This window comes from Vigna unguiculata, chromosome 2 (genome assembly GCF_004118075.2).
Source record: "Vigna unguiculata cultivar IT97K-499-35 chromosome 2, ASM411807v1, whole genome shotgun sequence".
Taxonomy (NCBI): Eukaryota; Viridiplantae; Streptophyta; class Magnoliopsida; order Fabales; family Fabaceae; genus Vigna; species Vigna unguiculata.
In genome coordinates, this window is record NC_040280.1 from 14633963 (window position 1) to 14654208 (window position 20246).

The window sequence follows — 20246 nt, forward strand, 5'->3', positions numbered from 1 at the left end:
TAATAATAATCATTTGTTGATAAAAATAAAAAAACCTTCACTGGACGCAACTACCATCGACTGATTGATTAATATATAAAACAATCATTTCACATTTCCCTATCAAACAATATTTGCAAAAAGTGCCAAAAAAATTTTAAAAACAAAATTCAACCCTTGTTTCTTGTGTTTTCAGTGTTTTCATAATCTCCCATTCCTTAATTTGAGAGTAGACTTCTCAAACCATGTATAACTTATCAAGAATTTCTTTCATATCCTCCAATTACTTAGCCACATGAAATCCTTTAAGGTTTTTTACCATAGCTCGAGCCTTTGCTATATATGAAATCATATAATGATTGCTTTATTTGAGCTAGCAACTCTTTCAGTTGCATAAAAGAGATGTTGAATGTTACCAGCAAAAACATTTTGGGCCTTTTTGTATAAAGAATAGTGTGTCTTGAAGGATTTGAATACATCTAAGACATCTTGTTCAACTGACTGGCCTAAAAAGTACAATACTAGAAGTCAAGTTTTTCCACTGAAATTTATTTTTAGTGGGAATAGTGTTGACCAACTTCTACAAATGATCATGGTATCCTTAACCAAAGAGGCATGACTCAATGGAAGCATACCAAGACAAATAGTTCAGTAATTCTTCCAATTGAATTTTGCAGTGGTTATAAGCAGAAAAGGAAGGAACATAACCGCTTGCATCCTGTGCTAATATTTGTTGGCTTCCTCTTCTTTGTCGTTAGTTTAAATGCGATACTAATGGGATGACTAAAGGTTCTCTTGTGTTTCCAGTTGTAGGGTTATGTTTAGAGAACATCATGCTTCAATTGTGGGTTGTTTCTCTTTGTATCTTGGTGTTCATAATGCATCATATGCTGAAGTGATAGGATGTGATTCTGGCAATGGAAGTTGCTATCTCCAAAGGTTGGACTAATCTGTGAATTGAGTGTGACTCTCAAATTGTTATATAAAGTCGGTCTAATACTTCTATCACTCTTGGGGATCTTTGTAATAGATGGTTGAATTGATTTGTAGATAATAATACTGTGTATTCATTTTTCACATATTTTTAAAGAGAGTAATCAATGTGTTGAAAAACTAGTTGGGTTTGACACTAGATCTCATGTTAAACTCCGGACAATTTTCTAGCACCAACTTTCATTTGTCCTGACTTCTTCAAAGATAGACGATTTGCCCTATTATAGGGTTAAGGATTATGGATTAGTGGGTCAGGTTTGGTCTCCTCACTTTTTTAGAACATATCTCTTTCTTACTACGGTAACTGAGGTTATGCATATGAAAAAAGCCAGCCAGCTGTCATTCTGTTAGAAGTTAGAACATGTGAAGCCTGTTGTCGAACAGTTAGAGATTTTAAAACAAGATTGCAGCTCAAGCTATCTAATTGTATAAATGCTTGAGTAATGTAACTCACTAAATCATTACTGATTAATAATAAAAGACATTTTACAGGTTAGATGTTATAGATAAATTACTGCTTTGTCACTAAGATTCATGATCTATCAATTAGACTAAATTCCTAGTGATATAATTATCTCTTTGACAACATAAACAAGCTGGCATTCATTTTATGTAACATACCGGTATCTTCATAGTTGAAGCATTATTAAAATATGAAGAGAAGAGCTCAGCATCAAGGGTAGCACTCATTAAAATCAGTTTCAGTTCTGGTCTGCAAGCTAGAAGATCTTTAAGGACAACAAGCAAAAAGTCTGTCACAGAGAAAAAAAAAATATTGCAATAATATTATCATAAATAATCTTCCAAAAACGTAAAAATACACCATGAAGTTCAAAAATCTACCTTCATTCATTCCACGCTCATGAATTTCATCAACAATAATATGAGTTATGCCTTTTAATTTTTTATCATCTAGTAATCTTCTTAATAAGATGCCTGTGGTGCAGAAGAGAAGATGGGTATCTCTCCCTTGCATGCCCTCCAGTCTAACTTTATATCCAACCTTTCACAAAAGAAGTCAAAAGAAGGAGATAGAAACTTTAAAATCCAACGTACTACAAAACAAAGACAATTATTACATTGGAACAGTTATTAAAACTCACAGTTTCACCCAATTTCTCTCCTCTTTCATAGGCAACTCTTTCAGAAACAGAAATTGCTGCAATGCGTCTTGGTTGTGTGCAAATGATATTACACACAGCTCCACGAACTAATTCTATCTCAGATTCTAGGATAAACTGTGGAACTTGTGTTGTCTTTCCACAACCTGTTTCACCTGATATGATAAGTACCTGAAAAATATGTAAATAATAATTATAATTGAATTTGAGAAGCCAAGCATTAAAAAGATTCAAATTAAAAGAACAAAGCACGATTTACTTTTCAATGATATAACTATCAAGTTAGATGGAAGATGTGACTCGTTGAAGCATCTTGAGTATGCATCTAACATTCACTCTAGAACTTTAGAAAGATTGTTTAATAAGTAAGGGCCGACCATAAGAAAACAGATTTCAAAAAAGAAAGTCGTTAGAAATAATGTAAGCATTAGAAATAATGTAAACATTTGCAAAGGATAAATGTTTACCAACATATAAATAAATAAAATAATAAGCACATATTTGTTTAGTATATATATTATACTACAATTACAATCTGTTAGACTATTTGATACTTTTAGTCTTTTACCATTTCAATTAGATTCATTTTGGTCCTTGTCTTTTAAAAGTTCAATTAGTCTTTTAAAAAGGTTGGGTTTGGCATTAGTTGGGCCTTATAACACTCTTAAAATAAAAGAAAATAAGGCAAAAAAAATCTGTACACACCGAAACAGATTTACCAATCAAATACAATGACTCTAACAAATTAGTATCCAAGTGAAAATAAGAGGGGCTTCCAATATCAATAAGGTGTAGTCGTTTGTCACTAAGTATTAAAAAAATATATTATTTCAGCAAACCTGAGTCCTTGATATGGCTGATAATATTGCTTCCTTCTCTTTATAAGCAGGTAGACTGCTACGAAATTCCAGAATTTTTCTTCCATCTGGAGATTCCTGAAATGGATGGATACAACATTAAAAGACCTTTTATCTTCAAGAATTTGTACAGATAGGAGTAAAGAATAGCTAACTGAAGCATAAAAAACAGTAGTTTTGTTTTCTGGATGAAATACATAAAACAATGACCACCAAGGCACCGAGGACCAATACATTCTTTTAACTCATTATCACAAAAATTAAGGTCAATCTTTGGCAAATGATTCCTAGCAGTTAGAGGTTGCTTCAAACTATATCTATAAAAGATCCACATAAAATCCATTGACAGGGTAAAGAAACCTAAGAAGATATGCAACAGAAGTATCAGCTTAGATCAGGCCCAAGTGGATAGAATATAGAGATGTCAATACTTAAAAAGAAGTAAACTAGAACCAGATAAAGACATATTTTATAAATTGTAATAAAAAAATAGAATTTCCCAAAAGTAGAACCCGTTTGATAAAAAGGAAAAAGAAAAATCATAGTTACTATTACATAGTTATGATTCAAGACTTCTGTTAAAAGGTAAAATTATGTTATGTTGGATCTCCATCCCATCTATTGTTCTTGTCAACTACTAAGAATATTATATTTTGACTTTCTAACCTAAGCTTTTTATAAATTAAAAATTTGACTTAACTGCACTTTTAATCTTTCAAGTATCACAATTACATGATTTTGGTCCTGCATATTCCAATTGTACAAATTAGATCTTTCAACCACTGTTCTGATATAATGTGATTTCGGCTTTCTTTTATCATTCTATTAAATATTAACTGATTTTGATAATGTGATAAAGATGTTAACATCACAATTGTCGTGTTTCCTAACACAATACTGCCATGCCTTAATTACGGTCTTGGTTCCTTTCCTTTATGGTTATTGTTGAGAATAAAGAAAATAGGGATTGAGATTAATCTCCCTTGTGTATAAACCACACATAGGGTAATCTATTTATAATAGAGAAAAGTACAAGTAAAAAGAGTAACTGAAAATAAAAAGATTAAATAGAAGATATTGTTTGATATTGTGGTTATCAATATCTAACAATATCTTAATAATATCAAACAATATCTAACAGTTATGATAATGGAGGGACCAAAAGTGTAATTCAGCTGACAGCATAAATGTCAGGCCACATGTCAACTGTCATGTTATCATCTAGTGCTATTTGAGAAAATTATTTGTAAGAAATTTAATGAAAAACTGATGCATCTTTTCATGTGACAGGAGATTCTCATAACATTCAGCAATTTGATCATTTTGACAGACCTGATCAAATCTATATCGGCAATGGTGAAGGTTTGCAAGTCCTTGGTTCTGGGTCTTGTTTTAAGCATTCCACTAATCCCACCACTCTGATAACTTCATAATTTGTTGCATGTTCCGTCAATTACCAAAAATTTACTTAGTGTCGATAAATTTGCTTTACTAATGGTGTCTATTTTGAGTTTTTTCCTCACTATTCCACTGTTAAATCTCAGGCACCAAATGAAATTCTTCCTAGAGGAGTTGTGGGATCTGATGGCCTTTACTCCTTTCCTCAACCTCAACATTCATGTTGGCTCTCCTCCTACCTTGTCAAAGATCCCACAATCTTACACCACTACCAGTATTGTCGATAACTCGAAATCTTTTGTAAACCCTATTTCTTAATCTAGCAATCTATGGCATGCTAGATTAGGTCATCCAAATGCTCATGTCTTAAAAACTGTTATGACTCTTTGCAAATTTCAACCATCCAATAAAATTGTGAATTTTTGTTCATCTTGTTTTATTGGAAAGTCTCACAAACTTGGCATACCCCTAACCATGGCCAAGCACATTAAAGAAGAGTTGGAGTCATATGTGGAAGGTGGACCCAAACTCCTATCATCATGGGCCATCAATGAGTTCTTATTACATTAGGTTTATTTTGGGCCTTGTCTTATGGGCCTAGTAGTATAGGGTTTTCCTTTTGGGCCTTGTATAATGAGCCAAGTAGTCTAAGTTTTCTTTTGGGCTTAGGGTTGTAGTGTAAGGTTTTGGGCCTAGAGGAGATGGACCCTAAGGAGACACATGGGTCTAGGGTAAAAACCGTAGCTTGGGCTAATCAAACTTTCGGTCTTACTCCTAATCTCTCCCCTCCAACTCATTTTCATAATGTTTCCTCTTAGGCTACCCATTTAGAAAATATGTCTCAACCTGGTTCTCAATTGTTCCTATCACTACTCATACTACAAAACAGCATGTGTCTAGGCCTCTTAATTTACACTCTATGCAAACAAGATCCAAATCGGGCATTCATAAACCAAGGTTGTTTTTAACTAATATTGCTCCATCCACTGTTACACAGGCTTAGAAAGATCCAAGTTGGAGGTCTGCCATGAAACAAGAATGTGATGCTCTCATCTTCAATCCTACTTGGGATATGGTCTCTCTACCTTCTGAAATCAGTTGGCTGTAACTGGGTTTCTGAGTAAAAGAAAATGTTGATGGAACTGTGAATAAATATAAAATAAGACTGGTTGCAAAGGGATGTAATCAAATTTAAGAGCTTGATTTTCATGAGACATTTTCTCCTGCTATTAAACCAATTACCATTAGGATTATCTTTACTATTGCTTTGACTAACGGATGGGATTTGTTTCATTTAGATGTTAACAATGCCTTTCTCAATGGCACTCTTGATGAGACTGTGTACATGACTCAACCACCTGGATTTGAAGTGTCAGATAAGTCTTTGGTTTGCAGACATAATAAGGCAATCTATGGCCTCAAACAGGCTCCTAGACAATGGTTTGATAAACTAAAGTTAACTTTTGTTGCAACATGGTTTTCAGTCCAACAAGTGTGATCCTTCTTTATTTTCTTATCAACATAATTTGCAAACGGTTTACATTTTGGTATATGTTGATGACATCATCATCATCAGGAACATCTACACCTTTAATTCAGCAGCTCACTCAAAAACTGCACTCCAATTTTTCTCTTAAACAGCTTGGGAAATTTGATTATTTCTTGGGAATAGAAATTAACTATTGTGCAAATAAATTGTTGTGATGACTCAAAGTAAATATATCATAGATTTGCTGCATAAAACCAAGATGACAAAACCCCAACCTGTTTCATCGCCTTTGGCCTCATCTTGCAAACTGTCCAAAACAATATCAAACTTGTCTTCTGATCCAACTTTATACAAATCTGTTGTTGGGACATTACAATATGCTACACTCACTAGACCTAACATCAATTATGTTGTCAATAAGGTCTGCCAATTCACGTATCCTCTTTTTACTCATTGGACAGCTGTTAAGAGAATACTTCGATATCTTAAGGGAACTGTCTCCTATGGTCTACATATGCAACCAGCAACTAAAGGACAACACCTTTCAATCACAGCTATGAGTGATGTTGATTGGGCATCCAATACTGATGATAGAGGATCCACTTCTGGATCAGCTATCTACTTAAGTCCTAATCTTGTTTCATGGTGGTCTTGCAAACAGAGAGTCATTGGTAGATCAAGCCCTGAAGTTGAGTATCACAGTCTAGCTCAATCCTCTGCTTAAATTCTTTGGCTTCAAACTCTACTAAAGGAACTTTCTATTCCTTTCGCTATGCCTATCGTGTTGTTCAACAACCAAAGTGTTGTGGCCATAGCACATAAAACAAAGCATATGGAGATTGATGTCTTTTGTGTTCGTGATCAAGTGTTAGCAAAACAACTTGAAGTCTATCATATTCCAAGTTTAGACCAGTGGGCAGATGCTCTCACCAAGCCTCTTTTCTCTAGTCGTTTTGAGCTTTTACAATCCAAACTCAATGTAAAGGATTTTGTTTATAAAAATCCCCTTACCTTGAGTTTGAGGGGGTTATTAGAGAGATGCAAAACATTCAGTTATTCAAGTGGATGTTCTTTTATTTCTTAGTTTGTCACACTAACAATAGGCTTTAAAGTTTATATATACAATGCTTGTACTCTCTGTAGAAAGTGTGAAATAATATATAATTCTGAGTCGCATGTTTACATTTTTCTCTTATGTTCTTTTCTAATACAAGGTTTGTATCACCATCATAAACAAACTTAGAAGCTGCCAAAAAACTGCTTAAAATCTGAATTATGAAGAAAACATAAAGAAATAAAATAAAATATGAAAATAAAGTCTATCTCGGAATGAGAATAAGGCCATAATTGTGTATTTCAGTGAAGATGACCTGCCAAGCTCTTTGCTGATCATGCATTTGTGAACTCTGACAGAGAATTTTCTCCACTACAGCCCTGCTGCATGATAGTGACTGAGGTGGCCGAAAGAGCCCTTCATTTGTACCACTGCTGTCGCGTGGTGTTGCACACCACAAATCGGGAAAGCTTTCCTTCCTTCTTGACTTGTGGGTTAGGTATTCTTGAAGATATCCATCAACTTGCCTTAACAAAGCAGTTGGTAGGTTCACCTGTGTCAATTCTTGAAGCTTTAGGAAACTGTCTCTCAAAGACATAGCTAGTAAGTTTTTCAGTGAAATAAAATTAGCAATAAGAAACTTTATCTAAACTCATTAATGCTTATCCTCCTCAAATGATTCAGGAAAGTCAACATCACATATGTAACAAGTCAACATACCTCCCTGAGGGGGCGTTTATCGTCCAAATCATATCTGTAGTTTGGAAGAGGCACTTTGCTGACAACAACAACCTTCGCATACATATGACTGCCATATATAAATGCATTCAAGAATTATAACTCTCAGAATTCAGGTTAAGACTTCTAGGAGAGAAAAATAACAAGAAAAAAATGAGGATGACTTTTCATTAAGTTAAACAAAAAAATTTAATTAATTTGTGTATAGGCTAATTTTAACACTCAATTTCAAATTAGCATGAGCTCGTCCAAACAATGAAAAATCACAAATGGAAAAATCACCTGTACAACCCCATTTTGCTGGCCAAAATCTCTATTTGCTGAAAATCACGCCGATCTTTTTTCTCCCTGGAGACCAACTCTTGCTTACTCTGATCATTCAAAAGCATGTTTAACTTCTGCTTCCAGTCCTCGTTGGGGAAAGCACTCTAAAAAACAAATTACCAATACAAACAACAAGAAAGTTTCAATGCAACTTTAAAAGCACACTAAGAGCAAGCCAACAACAGATAAAAAGCACTGCATTGGAAGTAATCTTACTGGAAGTGAAGAAGTCCCTTTCTCAGCATCGCAACTAACCCCTTTGTCAGCATCGCAACTAACCCCTTTGTCAGCATCATTGTCAACATGAACGGGAAGAGAAGAATCCATGGCGATAAATGGAATGCGAGGCGACATGCAAGGCAAGAAAAGCCCCAGTCTCAGAAAATATATTTACTGTTAGAAAAGGTTAGAAAAGATAATAATATAGAAAAACAGAAAAAAAAAACAATTGTTATGTCATCATTTTTACTAAATCCACGGCCCATTCTGCACGGTTCTGTATTTGATGATCACATCTTTATTTTTGGTAAATGTTCTTACCTAGCACTCAAAAAATTTTAAATCTAATTTACTAAAAACTGAAAAAAAGAAAATGAAGTGGAAATACATAGTCATCATAGAAAACATCCTCTTTTAGCAACAACTTTATTTGTTAGTTCCTTAATAAAATGATTGCTATACTTAATATATATATATATATATATATATATATATAAATGAGAACATTCTGTAAAATATAAATTAAGACTCGCAAAAAGTAATATTTTCGATAACTATATTATTATATTATATTATATTATATTAAATTAAATTAAATTAAATTAAGATATACTCTCATTTATTTTCTAATTTTATTTTTTATTATATAATTATTATTTTAAATTAAAATACTTATCTTACCAATTGACATTTTTTTTAATTTAATTTTCTTTAAAATACCATTTTTTTAAATTTAATAATTTTCTTAAATTAAAATAATTATTTATAATTAATTAAAATTGTTTATAAAATAAATAGAAATTATTTATAATAAAATTATAAAAATTATTTATATTTATTTTTATAATCATAATTTTATTATTTTTTATTATCACAATAAAATGTATACTGTAATTTAGATTGCTCCAAACTAACACCAAAATCTAATCTAATTTTTATCTTTGAACATATTCGTCTCTTTATCAAGATTGCTTACTAATTTTATTAGTTTAATGGACAATGGGATGTTAAGTATATTATTCACGGAGTTTCTCTATTTTATAGTTGGAATGAGATTAGTTACCATCTCTTTTAAAACTAAATATTTATTGTAAGAATTTAAATTAATTAAGTTTTAAGTATTTCATAAATTTTAATATATTTTATTACATTTTTATTAAAAACTTATTATCTAAGTATTTAAAAAAATTAATAGAATTCGTACTGTTAATTGGAATAGTATGTTTGTTATCTTTCATAGTCGTTATTTATATAAGTAAAATAACAAGTTGCATAATTAAGTTTTTAGTCCTTTATAAATTTAAATATTTTTAATTAAATTTTTATTAATGAAATTATGAATATTCAATTTTTGATATTTTTCAATTAAGTATATGTTGTTTTATTTTGTACTCTAAAACACAATATCTCATACGTGAACAAGAATAAAAAAAAATGTGAGCTTAATGATCTTTACAAAAAATACAAAGTTTTATTTTTAAAATTAAATGTTAAAGTAAAAATTAAATCAACATGTACAAACACAAAAAATGTTATTTGGTAAATCTAATTAAGGTTTTACTTTGTTTTTCTTGTTGTCCAAGTTCATTATTATTTCAGCAAAAAGTTGGGTGTCATAAATTGGAGAACAAATATAAAGAGTGAAAGTTTAAAGTTAAAACTACTTTAAATAAATAAATAAAAAAATCCAAGTTCTTTACACTTGGGTGTGTCTTTTTATTTATAAATAAAGGCAAACTTGTCCTAAGGACACCAAATGCCACTCATTTAAAAATTTATTACAATCGAATGTACATTGTTTATTACAATTAAATATACAAGAACATGTGTACTCTTTTTTCTTAGTTTGGATTTTTCTCCATACTATTTATTAAGTAGGGTTTTAATGAGATACTATTTTAACAAATTATCTTTTCTTCATTCTTGTATAATATGCCTGGGTATACCACACTCGTCGGCATAATAAAGCCTAAGTGGCCTCTCCACTTGTCAACATAATCATACCCTCGGGTAAACCATAGTCATGACACAGTAAGCCTAAGTAATTTCTCACTTGTTAGCATAATCATATGTTTACGTATACCATATTCGCTAGTACAACAAAGCCCATGTTGTAAGACCCGTAGAATTTAATTAATTAAATAAATAATTAATTAATAAATACGGGAGGGGTAATAATTATGATATTAAATTATGGTTGGTATGATGTGGAAAAGTGCTAGCTCATGTGGTTGAGAGCCCTTTGATTGTGCGAGAGGACTTGGGTTCAAGTCGTATGTATGCTAACTTTTGATGTTATGATTTTGTTATCTAAATTTATGAAAACATGTTCTTGTATATTATGATAATTGAATTGTGATTCCTAGCAAGAAATATGAATTGGTTAAATGGTTTGATATAAACTTGGTGATTACATGGTTGTGGCTTCGAACCTTGGAGAACTTACATTAAACTATGTTTTTGGCATTTTGGCCTTGAATTGAATATGAAAGGTTGGGAAGAACCCTAGATAGTTGAGAGGCAGTCTTGGGTGGCTGGAAAACAGATCATAAAGGCCAATAGTTTGGTGAGGTTTGAGTGAGGTTCTGGTGAGGTTTGAGTGACCACATCAAAAGGGGGAAGACATAGAGATCATTGGAATATCTCACACAACTCAAATTAAGCAAAGGAAATTCCAGGTTAGGGGAGCTGGACTCAGTAATTTTATGCATATAATTATAAGTGTGTAACTGTATGGTATATTGATTGTTTGAGTACTGTTAAAGCCTTCATAAATTCTGTTTTTCTGGAATTTTCCAGAAACCGCCTGGCGGGTGATGAACCACCGCCAGGCGACTCATGCGAATTGGTGTATTCTGGGTTCTTGGAAGAGGAACCGCCTGGCGGCACATTCCCGACCGCCAGGCGACGCAAGGCGTCTTAACCAATTATTGGGTTTGTTGATGAAGCGCCTGGCGGGACTGGTTAAACCGCCAGGCGGCGCGGGACAATCTGACTCGTTTTTGGGTTTTCTAGAATTCTGGGTGAAATCTGATCGGGCAAAAGGCAGTGGTGATCCTTATAGAGGGGTAATGATGATCAACAGTAGGTATAACCACCTAATCGAAGGTTAAATGAATGGAACAATGAATATGAGTTAGGGTTGAGCGTATGTTATCAGAAATCACGAATTGGAATGTGTTACTATGAATTGGACATAGGAATTGGTGATCAATAAATTAAAGTGTGATGATTGTGCTGGGATTAGTTTTGTGTGTACTCTTAGAGGTGGAAAAATGGCTGGGCAATTGGTTGCAGGAGGGGTCTGGGAAATTCCAAAACTGACGCACCGCCTGGCGGCGCGAAGCTGGCCGCCAGGCGACGTAGGTGACACTGCAGAGGGAGTGCTTGTTGTGATTGAGCGAGTGTTAAGTGTCAGTAGGAGCTTGGTGTAAAAATGAGTGCATTTGATTGAAGTTCGGAGTCATAAAATTAGGTGAAGGCAATATGGGACCTTGAGATGGTCTTGTTGGATGGTGGTACTGTAATCTGAAGTATAGTAGAAATAAGTATAAAGTATAGTGAGATGAACTTGTATATCTAAGTAGGTTATAAAAAGGGGAAAGAAAAGAGGACAAGTATGGTAGGAGCATGAGTACTGTTTGGAGAAAAGGGTGAGTTATACTAAAATTATAAAAAGAGTATGTGAATCTAGACTAGGAAAATGGTTTCAAGTAAGGTACTTCCATTAATGCAAGGGCATTGTGAATAGTCAAGTCTAGGGGACTTGTTATGAGTCAGATAGTGAGAATAGCATTGGAAGCTAGAAGCAGTGAACCATGAAAACTCGTGACAGGGAACTCAAGTGGAGTGCTGCTGTACTGATGCAGCGCCTGGCGGCGGGAGTGGGTAGCGCCAGGCGATAGCAAGGACATAGTGGGGTTCTGGACTGGATGGCGCCTGGCGGTTGGATAGGCTCCGCCAGGCGGCAGCGACACGGACAGTGGCTCCTGGAACAGCGTCCGCCTGGCGGTGTAGACTGTCCCGCCAGGCGGTGGTTGCAGACTTTGTGAGTTTGAGGCGCTTGGCGCCTGGCGATACGTGTCCCCCGCCAGGCGGTCTGGAAACTGTGGCGCCTAGCGGTACGTGTCCCCCGCTAGGCGATTTAGCTGCTGTAAGTCCTAGTTGTTGGACTTTGTAGGGTGTTCTACAAGGCTTCTGGTAGTGCTTTAGAGGTGAGGTTGCTGGAGTTCCTTGAGTTGTGGCTCGGGATAGGGGTTAAGCACGTGGTATTCCTTGAGTTGTGGCTCGGAATAGCATCTCTTGAGTTGTGGCTCGGGATGGCGGATGAACACGAGAAACCCTTGAGTTGTGGCTCGGGTTGGCGAGTGTTGCCGGTATGAGTGTGCTGGTTGTGGCCAGTACGGATGGGTCCAGATAGATTGCCCTCCTCAGTTGTTGGCTGACGAGTTTGGTAGTCTTGGGACGATACGGGCTTTGTTCGTATATGGGAACTCTACCTGGCGTTGCGGTGTATGATCCGTAGCATGTTTTCTCGCACGTGCTCTATCGGTTGTGGCCGATAGGTATGGCAGCAAGTCACCTTGAAGTAATCAGCAGACGAAGTAGAACACGAATAAACGTATTGGAGATCGAATTGAGGGAATAAAAATATAGGGCAATGTGGAAAGTTAATTTAAGTGATGTTATGTGTATGTATACTGATTTATATATATATATATATATATATATATATATATGTTTATAGCTTTATATATATATGTGTTTTATCTGCTAAGCTCACCCTATCTGCGTGTGTGTGACGATGATCGTGTACGCGGTACACGAGAGCAGATGTTGGTGATGCAGGTGGCTCTGGTGCAGCTTAGTCGCGGAGAGGGGATTGATTTGGGGGAACTTTTACTTGTATTACCTTGTTTTGGAAACATTTGTAAACCCGGATGGGTGACTTAATAACGTTGTGGTTTTAATTATGTAATGGACGTTCTAAATTTTATCCGCTCAATTAATAAAGCTTTAAATTTTCCCGCGTTTTGGGAAAAGGAGGTATTATTAAACGTGTTGTCTTATTTATTCCATTTATTTATTTATAAATTAGTAAAATCCTGACGGGATGTTACACATGTTGCCTCCCTACTCGCTAGCATAATCATATGCCCAAGTCAACTACTTATTAGCATAATAAGCCTGAGTGGCTCCCCACTTGTCGACCAAGTAAGAGAATGAGAGGTCAGGTCACATACTCGTAAACAAAGAGCTTATACAAATATAAAATAAAAAGAAGAAATGAAATATTGCAATTGTAGATTCAAGTATATATTCATTGCAACTACGAATTTACCAATGAATTTTCGCAACACGTGGTTCATCAATCTCATAAAAGTACTATGTGCATTAGTTAGGCCAAAGGGCATAACCATCCATTCATACAAATCAAATTTAGTTTTGAAAGCACTTTTTCATTCATCTCCTTGCCTCATTCGAATTTGGTGATAACCCATTTTCAATTCTATCTTTCAAAAATAACAAGCACCATGCATTTCATCAAGCCAGACATTATGTCTAGGAATAAGATGTTTATACTTGATGGTAATATTGTTGATAGCTCGACAATCGACGTACATCCTCCATGATCTATCTTTCTTAGGAATAATGATGACTGGCATAGAACACAGACTCAAACTTTCTCGAACCCATCCTTTCTCCATAAGTTGCTCCATTGCCTTCTTATCTCTTTGGTCTCTTCCGGATTGCTTCTATAGGCTGGCCTATTAGGAAATGTCGACCTCGAAATGAGATCCATGTTGATGAGACTGCTCCGTCACTCGCTAGAAAGCCACTCCAATCGATGTTTTGCCGATTGAAACTCGTGGAAGGCGAGGGAAAACGCAGCAAAAGACTTGGATATGGAGATTACGCTCAGATCTCTCTGGTTTCTCACTGGTTTGGTAAACCCTAGGAGGAGAAATCCTCATCTAAGGTGAAGGGTGAGCTGACGAATGGAGGAGTGATCTCAACTAATTTTAACATTCATCAGAGCTATCTTTACAAGAGAATGGCCTACCTTTATATAGGTGAAGGCAGCCGGAAAACAAAAAAGAAGAAAGGGGAATGTCGTTCTAACAAGTTCCTAACGACAAAGGTGTGAAAACACATGGAATGCTAATAACAAGGCATCGTGAAGCTAATGGTTGATGGAAGAAACGTGTGCAGATGGAAAGCAAACCCTAACATAGGTAACACGCGTGAAGATTGGTTTTCGAAAGAAGAGAAGCACCCTGTCCAGACCCTAGCAGTTGTATGCGTGAAAACTTAGCTGAGCTTCCCCTTAGGTTACGCGTGAGGTCTTGGAAAATTGGGCTCAGACCTAATTAAAAGTGTTGCTACGTAGAAAACAAATGTTAGCTTCAGCAAGAATGGAGTGCTGGACGCGTGAAAGAATTGAGTCACTCTTGGACGCAAACGTTGAAGGAATTGGGCTAGAAGCCCAAAACGTGATGGCAGAATATCCTGACACTGTAACGTTAAATGGTGGTGCGCGTGAATAAACTGGAAGAAATTGGGCCATGGCAGTTCCAACATTATGGCCCAACAGAGCATGCTTATTACACATCCATGACGTGCTGATGCAGAAATATGGGCTGCACTTGAAATAACCCAATTAGACACATTTATTTAATAAAAGAAATTAAAAGAAATGGGCATAGGCGTTGGCCCAATGCTATAAACCTTGTTGGGGTCACATCACATGTTATGCTCAATTCCTCTTTAAGGAGGTAAACCATGTGAAATGTCTATAGGAAAGACATCCTTATATTCCTTAAGAAGTTGCTCCATACCTAAAGACAAAGAAACTTGGGTAGATGACAAGCAAATATTGTTAGGCATAAGCAAATATAAAGGTTGTTTTGTTACTACCGCTCTATTAACCTTTTTTTCTCTCAAGAAAAGACTTTTACCACTCTCTTTTTTTTTCACTTTTACCACTTTTTTCTTGCCTTTTTCGGAATTTTTCTCTTCCACTCTTGTTTTCTCTCTTCTTTCTTTTTTGTCTTGCTCTCTTTTGACTTTCATTTTTACTTGGCCCTCACTAACCTCTCGAGGTGACAAAGGGGTTAAGGTCACTTTTTGTCCTTTGAATATAAAAGAATATTTATTGGATAGACCGTCATGTGTCACATTTCTATCATATTGCCACGACCTTCCCAACAACAAGTGACTTACTTCCATAGGTACTACATCACATATTACTTCATCAACTTATTTTCCTATTGAAACACAATTTTCACCTATTTATCTACCACTAACTCACCATCTTCACTTAACCACTGCAACGCATAAGGACTAGGATGTATAGATGTTTCCAAATCTAACTTGTCGACTAGTCTTTAACTAGCTATATTGGTACAACTCCCTCAATCGATGATGAGTGAACACACCTTCTTCATTATGAGACACCGAGAATGGAAAATATTCCTTCGTTAAGTCTTATCCTCCTCTTTGTTCTTGCTTCCCAATATCCTTCTAACCATCAAAAGATCCACCTCCAATGGTGGTACTTCTACTTCATCATCTTCATTACATGTTTGCTCCTGGTCTGAAGATTCACTTACAACATCTTCTTTCTCCATCAACATGGCTTGTCTGGCGTTGGGACATTGTGATGCTATATGTCCTTTTCCCATACATTTACCACTTGTAGATTCTTTATCTTTAGTGTTGTTGGTAGTAGAAATTGTTCCCTCCTTCTTAGATCTTTCTTTATCCTTCCATGAAGTGGATGGTTTTCTGTAAGAACTTCTTCTCTTGAGTTGTTGCACTACCTTTGTAGCTTGATGGATGAGATCCTCCAAGATCTTGTACTGATGCATTTCCACTACGTCTTGAATCTCTTTATTCAGTTCATTCAAGAATCTAGCCATTATAGCCATATGTGTTTCTTCTACTTCAGATTTCATCAATGTAACCTCCATCTCTTGGACATACTTTTCAAAACTTTTATTTCCTTGTCAAGCATTGCAATTTGTTGAAAAGCTCCTTCTATAATAAAGTGGTACAAATTTTTCCCTCATAGCTTGCTTTAATTTCCTCCATGAATTAATTTGTAATGTTCTTCCTCAAGTTATATCCAAAGTGATTTGATTTCACCAATTTATAGAGTAGCCTTCAAACTCCAAGGTAGCCATAGTTAATGTATCTTCATCCTCGTAATCATAAGAACTGAAGATATGGTCAAGCTTCATCTCCTAGGCTAGATAAGCTTCAAGATCATTAGTTCCCTTGAATGTCAAAAGTTTGATTAGCATATTTTCTCTTCTCACAAGTGCAAAATTGGCTTTTTATACCTATATATTATACTTGTTTAAATTCGTCAAGTATAAAAAGAGAGACAATGGTAATTTTGTAAATAATATAAGTTATTTTATAGTTGTTGGACCTAAAACAAATATAAAAAGTGATTTAGTGACATTTTTTAATATTGGAGAAGACTATCTATCCCTGTTCTGCACTATAACAGGTATACAATATTGAATATTTTCTCTCAGCCTTGCCACTTCACACAACGACATTTTGCACTTCACAATTCATTTATTTCTCTAGAATTTTTGCTCTCCCTTTTCTCCTTCTCTATTTACTCGCCACATTGGGTCTTATCGTGTTCGTCCGTTGCCATTGAGGTCTCGTCGCGTTGTTCGATGTTTGTCGTTCACCACTCACTTTCTCCGCTCGCATTAGCCGTTTGTGTTTGTCGTTCACTGTTTTGTCGCCATCTCCTCCATTCTTCTTTCCTTCACCATTTGTGTTCGTTCCTTCATTAGAGTTGCTCTCCTCTGTTCACGTTTGTGTTTCGCTCCTCCTTCACTGTCATGTTCGGGTAATTATTATTCTCCTCTTGTTTGTTGGGTTTACTATTTTTGCTAGGTTTGATGTTTCTCGTTTTTTCTATTTTTGTTGGGTTAACTGTTTCTGCAAAGATTTTAGGGTGAATAGGTTATCCAATTTAACAATATGTATTTGGTGCACTACAATATTTATTTCGAAGATTTTAAAAATTCATATAGAAATCAATAATTTATACAAACTTGAGACAATTCCTCAAAGAAATGACTTGGTTTTTGTCTACTCAAAATATTTGAAAGTCATGGTTGTAGAAATGCATGCTATGCTATTCCATATGTTCCGGAGAGTGGCCATGGTTATATTATTCTAGATGAACTTGTAAATGGATATATCCAAAGGAATGGGATTCTTTCCCATTCTCAACCATGGGTGAGCTGCACAATATATAGGAATCTCTCTATTAGCAAGAATCATAGAATAACATTTAGGAATTTCAACACAAGCAACATCTTATTTAGTAAAAAGGTCTGGTAAAAACTTGAAATGAAACATACCTAATGCATATTGATTAAAATTCAATATAGGTAGTGAAAAAATCAATAAGAGGATACTACTCACGATTCTAAGGCAATATGATAACTATGAAATTTGAACACTCCTAAACCAAGTATTATATTACCAAAGTTAAGTCTAACTAAGCCTAATCACTAAACTACATTATTTTATCTACTGAAGTTAATTATACTATAATATACTACACTAGAAACTAACTATCTACTGGTTTACTAAACTAATTACTTAACTAAAACAGAATTTAATCAAAAAATTTACTCCTAAGATTATATCCAAACTTTTACTAGTTACTCTATTCTAGGTAATCCAACTAAGCTAAATTAACTAACCTAATCTAACTAAATCTAACTAATGATTTTAAGTCTAAAAACCAGAACCTAAAACTAGAAGTTGTAAATAGTTCTCTTCTAGTTAATTTAAGTGGCGGTCTTTGTCAATTACTATGGAATCAATGGTTAAATGAATGAAGCTTGAAATTTATCATAAATTGTTTCTATGAAGATTACCATGAGTGCTTCCTTCAAGGCCAACACCCTAGCCATGTTAGCAACATCTTCACTACTAACCTGGTGGGAGAAAAATAAGAGTGTAAAATGTTCCTGCTAAATCTCTATTTAGAAGGAAGTAAAATTCTTACTTCAAGAACTTTTCCATTACATCCATGTCTAATATGTCTGGTTTGAATCCAACCTCATTGTCAATTATATGATGAGGACCATGTTTGTTGTGTTGTACTGTGTTTCACTCACTTTCTTTGTTAATTCAGATTGAAAAGTCTGTCCTTTTTCTATTGGAACAACAAGGGATTTAGCAAGTAGGATAGCAAGGTTCGAAGAGGAACATGAAGTTAGTCAGCTGGAGCTTCGTTTAAGTAGAATAACTGAACTACGATAAGCTTATAGAGCAGTGGGACAAAAGATATTAAAGCTTCTCATCTTTCTGGAAGTCAATGTTGTTGGTTTGTGTAAGATATTGAAGAAGTTTGAGAAACGCTTAGGCTACAAATTTACTGATTACTATGTTAAAACTCAAGCAAATCATCCTTACTCCCAGCTACAACAAGTGTTCAAGCATGTGGTAATATGTTAAGTTCAAACAATTTTTCATTTGGACCTCTGCTGAACAAAACACATCGTTAAAACAAACTAAAACTTTTTATTTTCTTCCTACAAATGAACATTGACTGACAGATTCAAACTTGCAGGGAGTTGGAGCTGTTGTTGGAACTTGCAAAGAACCAAAAGGATCAAAGTCATCACATACCAGAATTATAGTTGGTGTTGTAGTTGTTGTTGTGGTCTTTATTATACCAGCACCCCTTGCAAGGATGTATGCCATTCGCTAGAAAAGAAGAGCAGAAAGATTTGTAGGGTTGAACCCCTTTGGTACGAAGTGATTATTGCAGCCTTGGCTAAACTTTGTTCCTTGCAAGGACTTCTCACGTAGTTTTTTATTGATTCAACGTCATTATAAATGCAGCCAATTGGGAAGCTGATGAAGGATTATCTTGTTTCTTTTTAGGATTATTGAATATGGTGTGAGTTGATTAAGAAAACTAAGTGAAATCCCCACTGGACATTAAGATAGCATGCTATCTAGATATGAAGGTTCCCTTCACAAAGCTCAAGAGAAGAAGATGATGGATTGATTCAAACAAAAAGGAAATGAAAAGCACATAAACCATAGAAAACCAAGAACAATTAAAGGAAGAAGAAAACATAAAATGGAAAGGAAAGAAATGGTAAAAATGTGAGAAGCACACCACTACAAGGCTAGCCTAGAAGCCATGACAACCTTGAAGATGTGTGGATGTGTGCCGCCACTTGCTATGCAAGATAAGGCTTAAAAGTATTCACTCCCCAGGGAGGAAACTCTCACAAATGGTTGAGACACAAGAGTGTTTTTACTTCAAAATGTTCAACTCTTTTACATGTCTAAGAGCACCCCTTATATAGAAGAGTTTAGGGACCTCTAAGCACATAAAAGATATCTAAGGATGTCTCTACAAAAACCTAACCCTAGCTTCTAGAAACTAGGTCACATAAGGTTACAAAAATGAGAGACAAAAGAGCTAATAACTATGGTGTGTGCAAGGCTAATTTCGTTCTAGCACAAAAGGAGACAAAGAATGTGTCTCATATGTCTCCAAAAAGTGGTCAAAGTGTGCTAAAATCAAAGGACACCAAAGGTACACAGGTACACTTGCTTTATGCCTTTTTCTTTATGCTTTATGCCTTTGCTTTACTCTCTCCTCCACATCATTTATGCTCCCCAATCACCATGTGCCACCTAGCATTGCTTTCTTACTCTTAATTAACCTACAAAGCAAATAAACATAGATTAGCATGTTGGCTTAAGTCAAGTCAATTATAGTCAACAAGTCAAACCTAGTCAAAGGTCAACAAGTGAACTAAAGTTGATTCAACTAAGTCAACTTAGGGAATCAAAAATAACAAACACAAATGAAAGGGATGAATGATTAGTGAACTTCCTTTCTAAACATGCTTAGTCTTCTTAAGCATGTGCCTCCATCCTTGGTTGGGGTCAATCCTTCATCATCCTCCCTTCCTTGGAGAGAATTTGACCATAAATTCTTTAAGCCTTTGTAGATGGAGCTTGACTTGATTTGGGGGAGGATTTGCACATCCCTTTTATGAGCT

General features: G+C 35.1%; 1 protein-coding gene across 1 annotated transcript in view; it reads right to left on the minus strand.

The window, feature by feature from the left end:
- The window catches only part of LOC114173675 (DExH-box ATP-dependent RNA helicase DExH5, mitochondrial-like), a 34239-nt gene extending 25821 nt beyond the window's left edge, over positions 1 to 8418 (minus strand). The window contains exons 1-8 of the mRNA XM_028058192.1: positions 8170 to 8418; positions 7912 to 8057; positions 7612 to 7699; positions 7208 to 7444; positions 2933 to 3028; positions 2076 to 2264; positions 1816 to 1975; positions 1594 to 1724 (exon numbers count right to left, since the gene is read on the minus strand). Coding sequence (XP_027913993.1) covers positions 1594 to 1724; positions 1816 to 1975; positions 2076 to 2264; positions 2933 to 3028; positions 7208 to 7444; positions 7612 to 7699; positions 7912 to 8057; positions 8170 to 8307 — 1185 coding nt within the window. The 5' untranslated portion in view covers positions 8308 to 8418. The remainder of the gene's footprint in view (positions 1 to 1593; positions 1725 to 1815; positions 1976 to 2075; positions 2265 to 2932; positions 3029 to 7207; positions 7445 to 7611; positions 7700 to 7911; positions 8058 to 8169) is intronic.
- Between the last annotated feature and the right edge of the window lie 11828 nt (positions 8419 to 20246).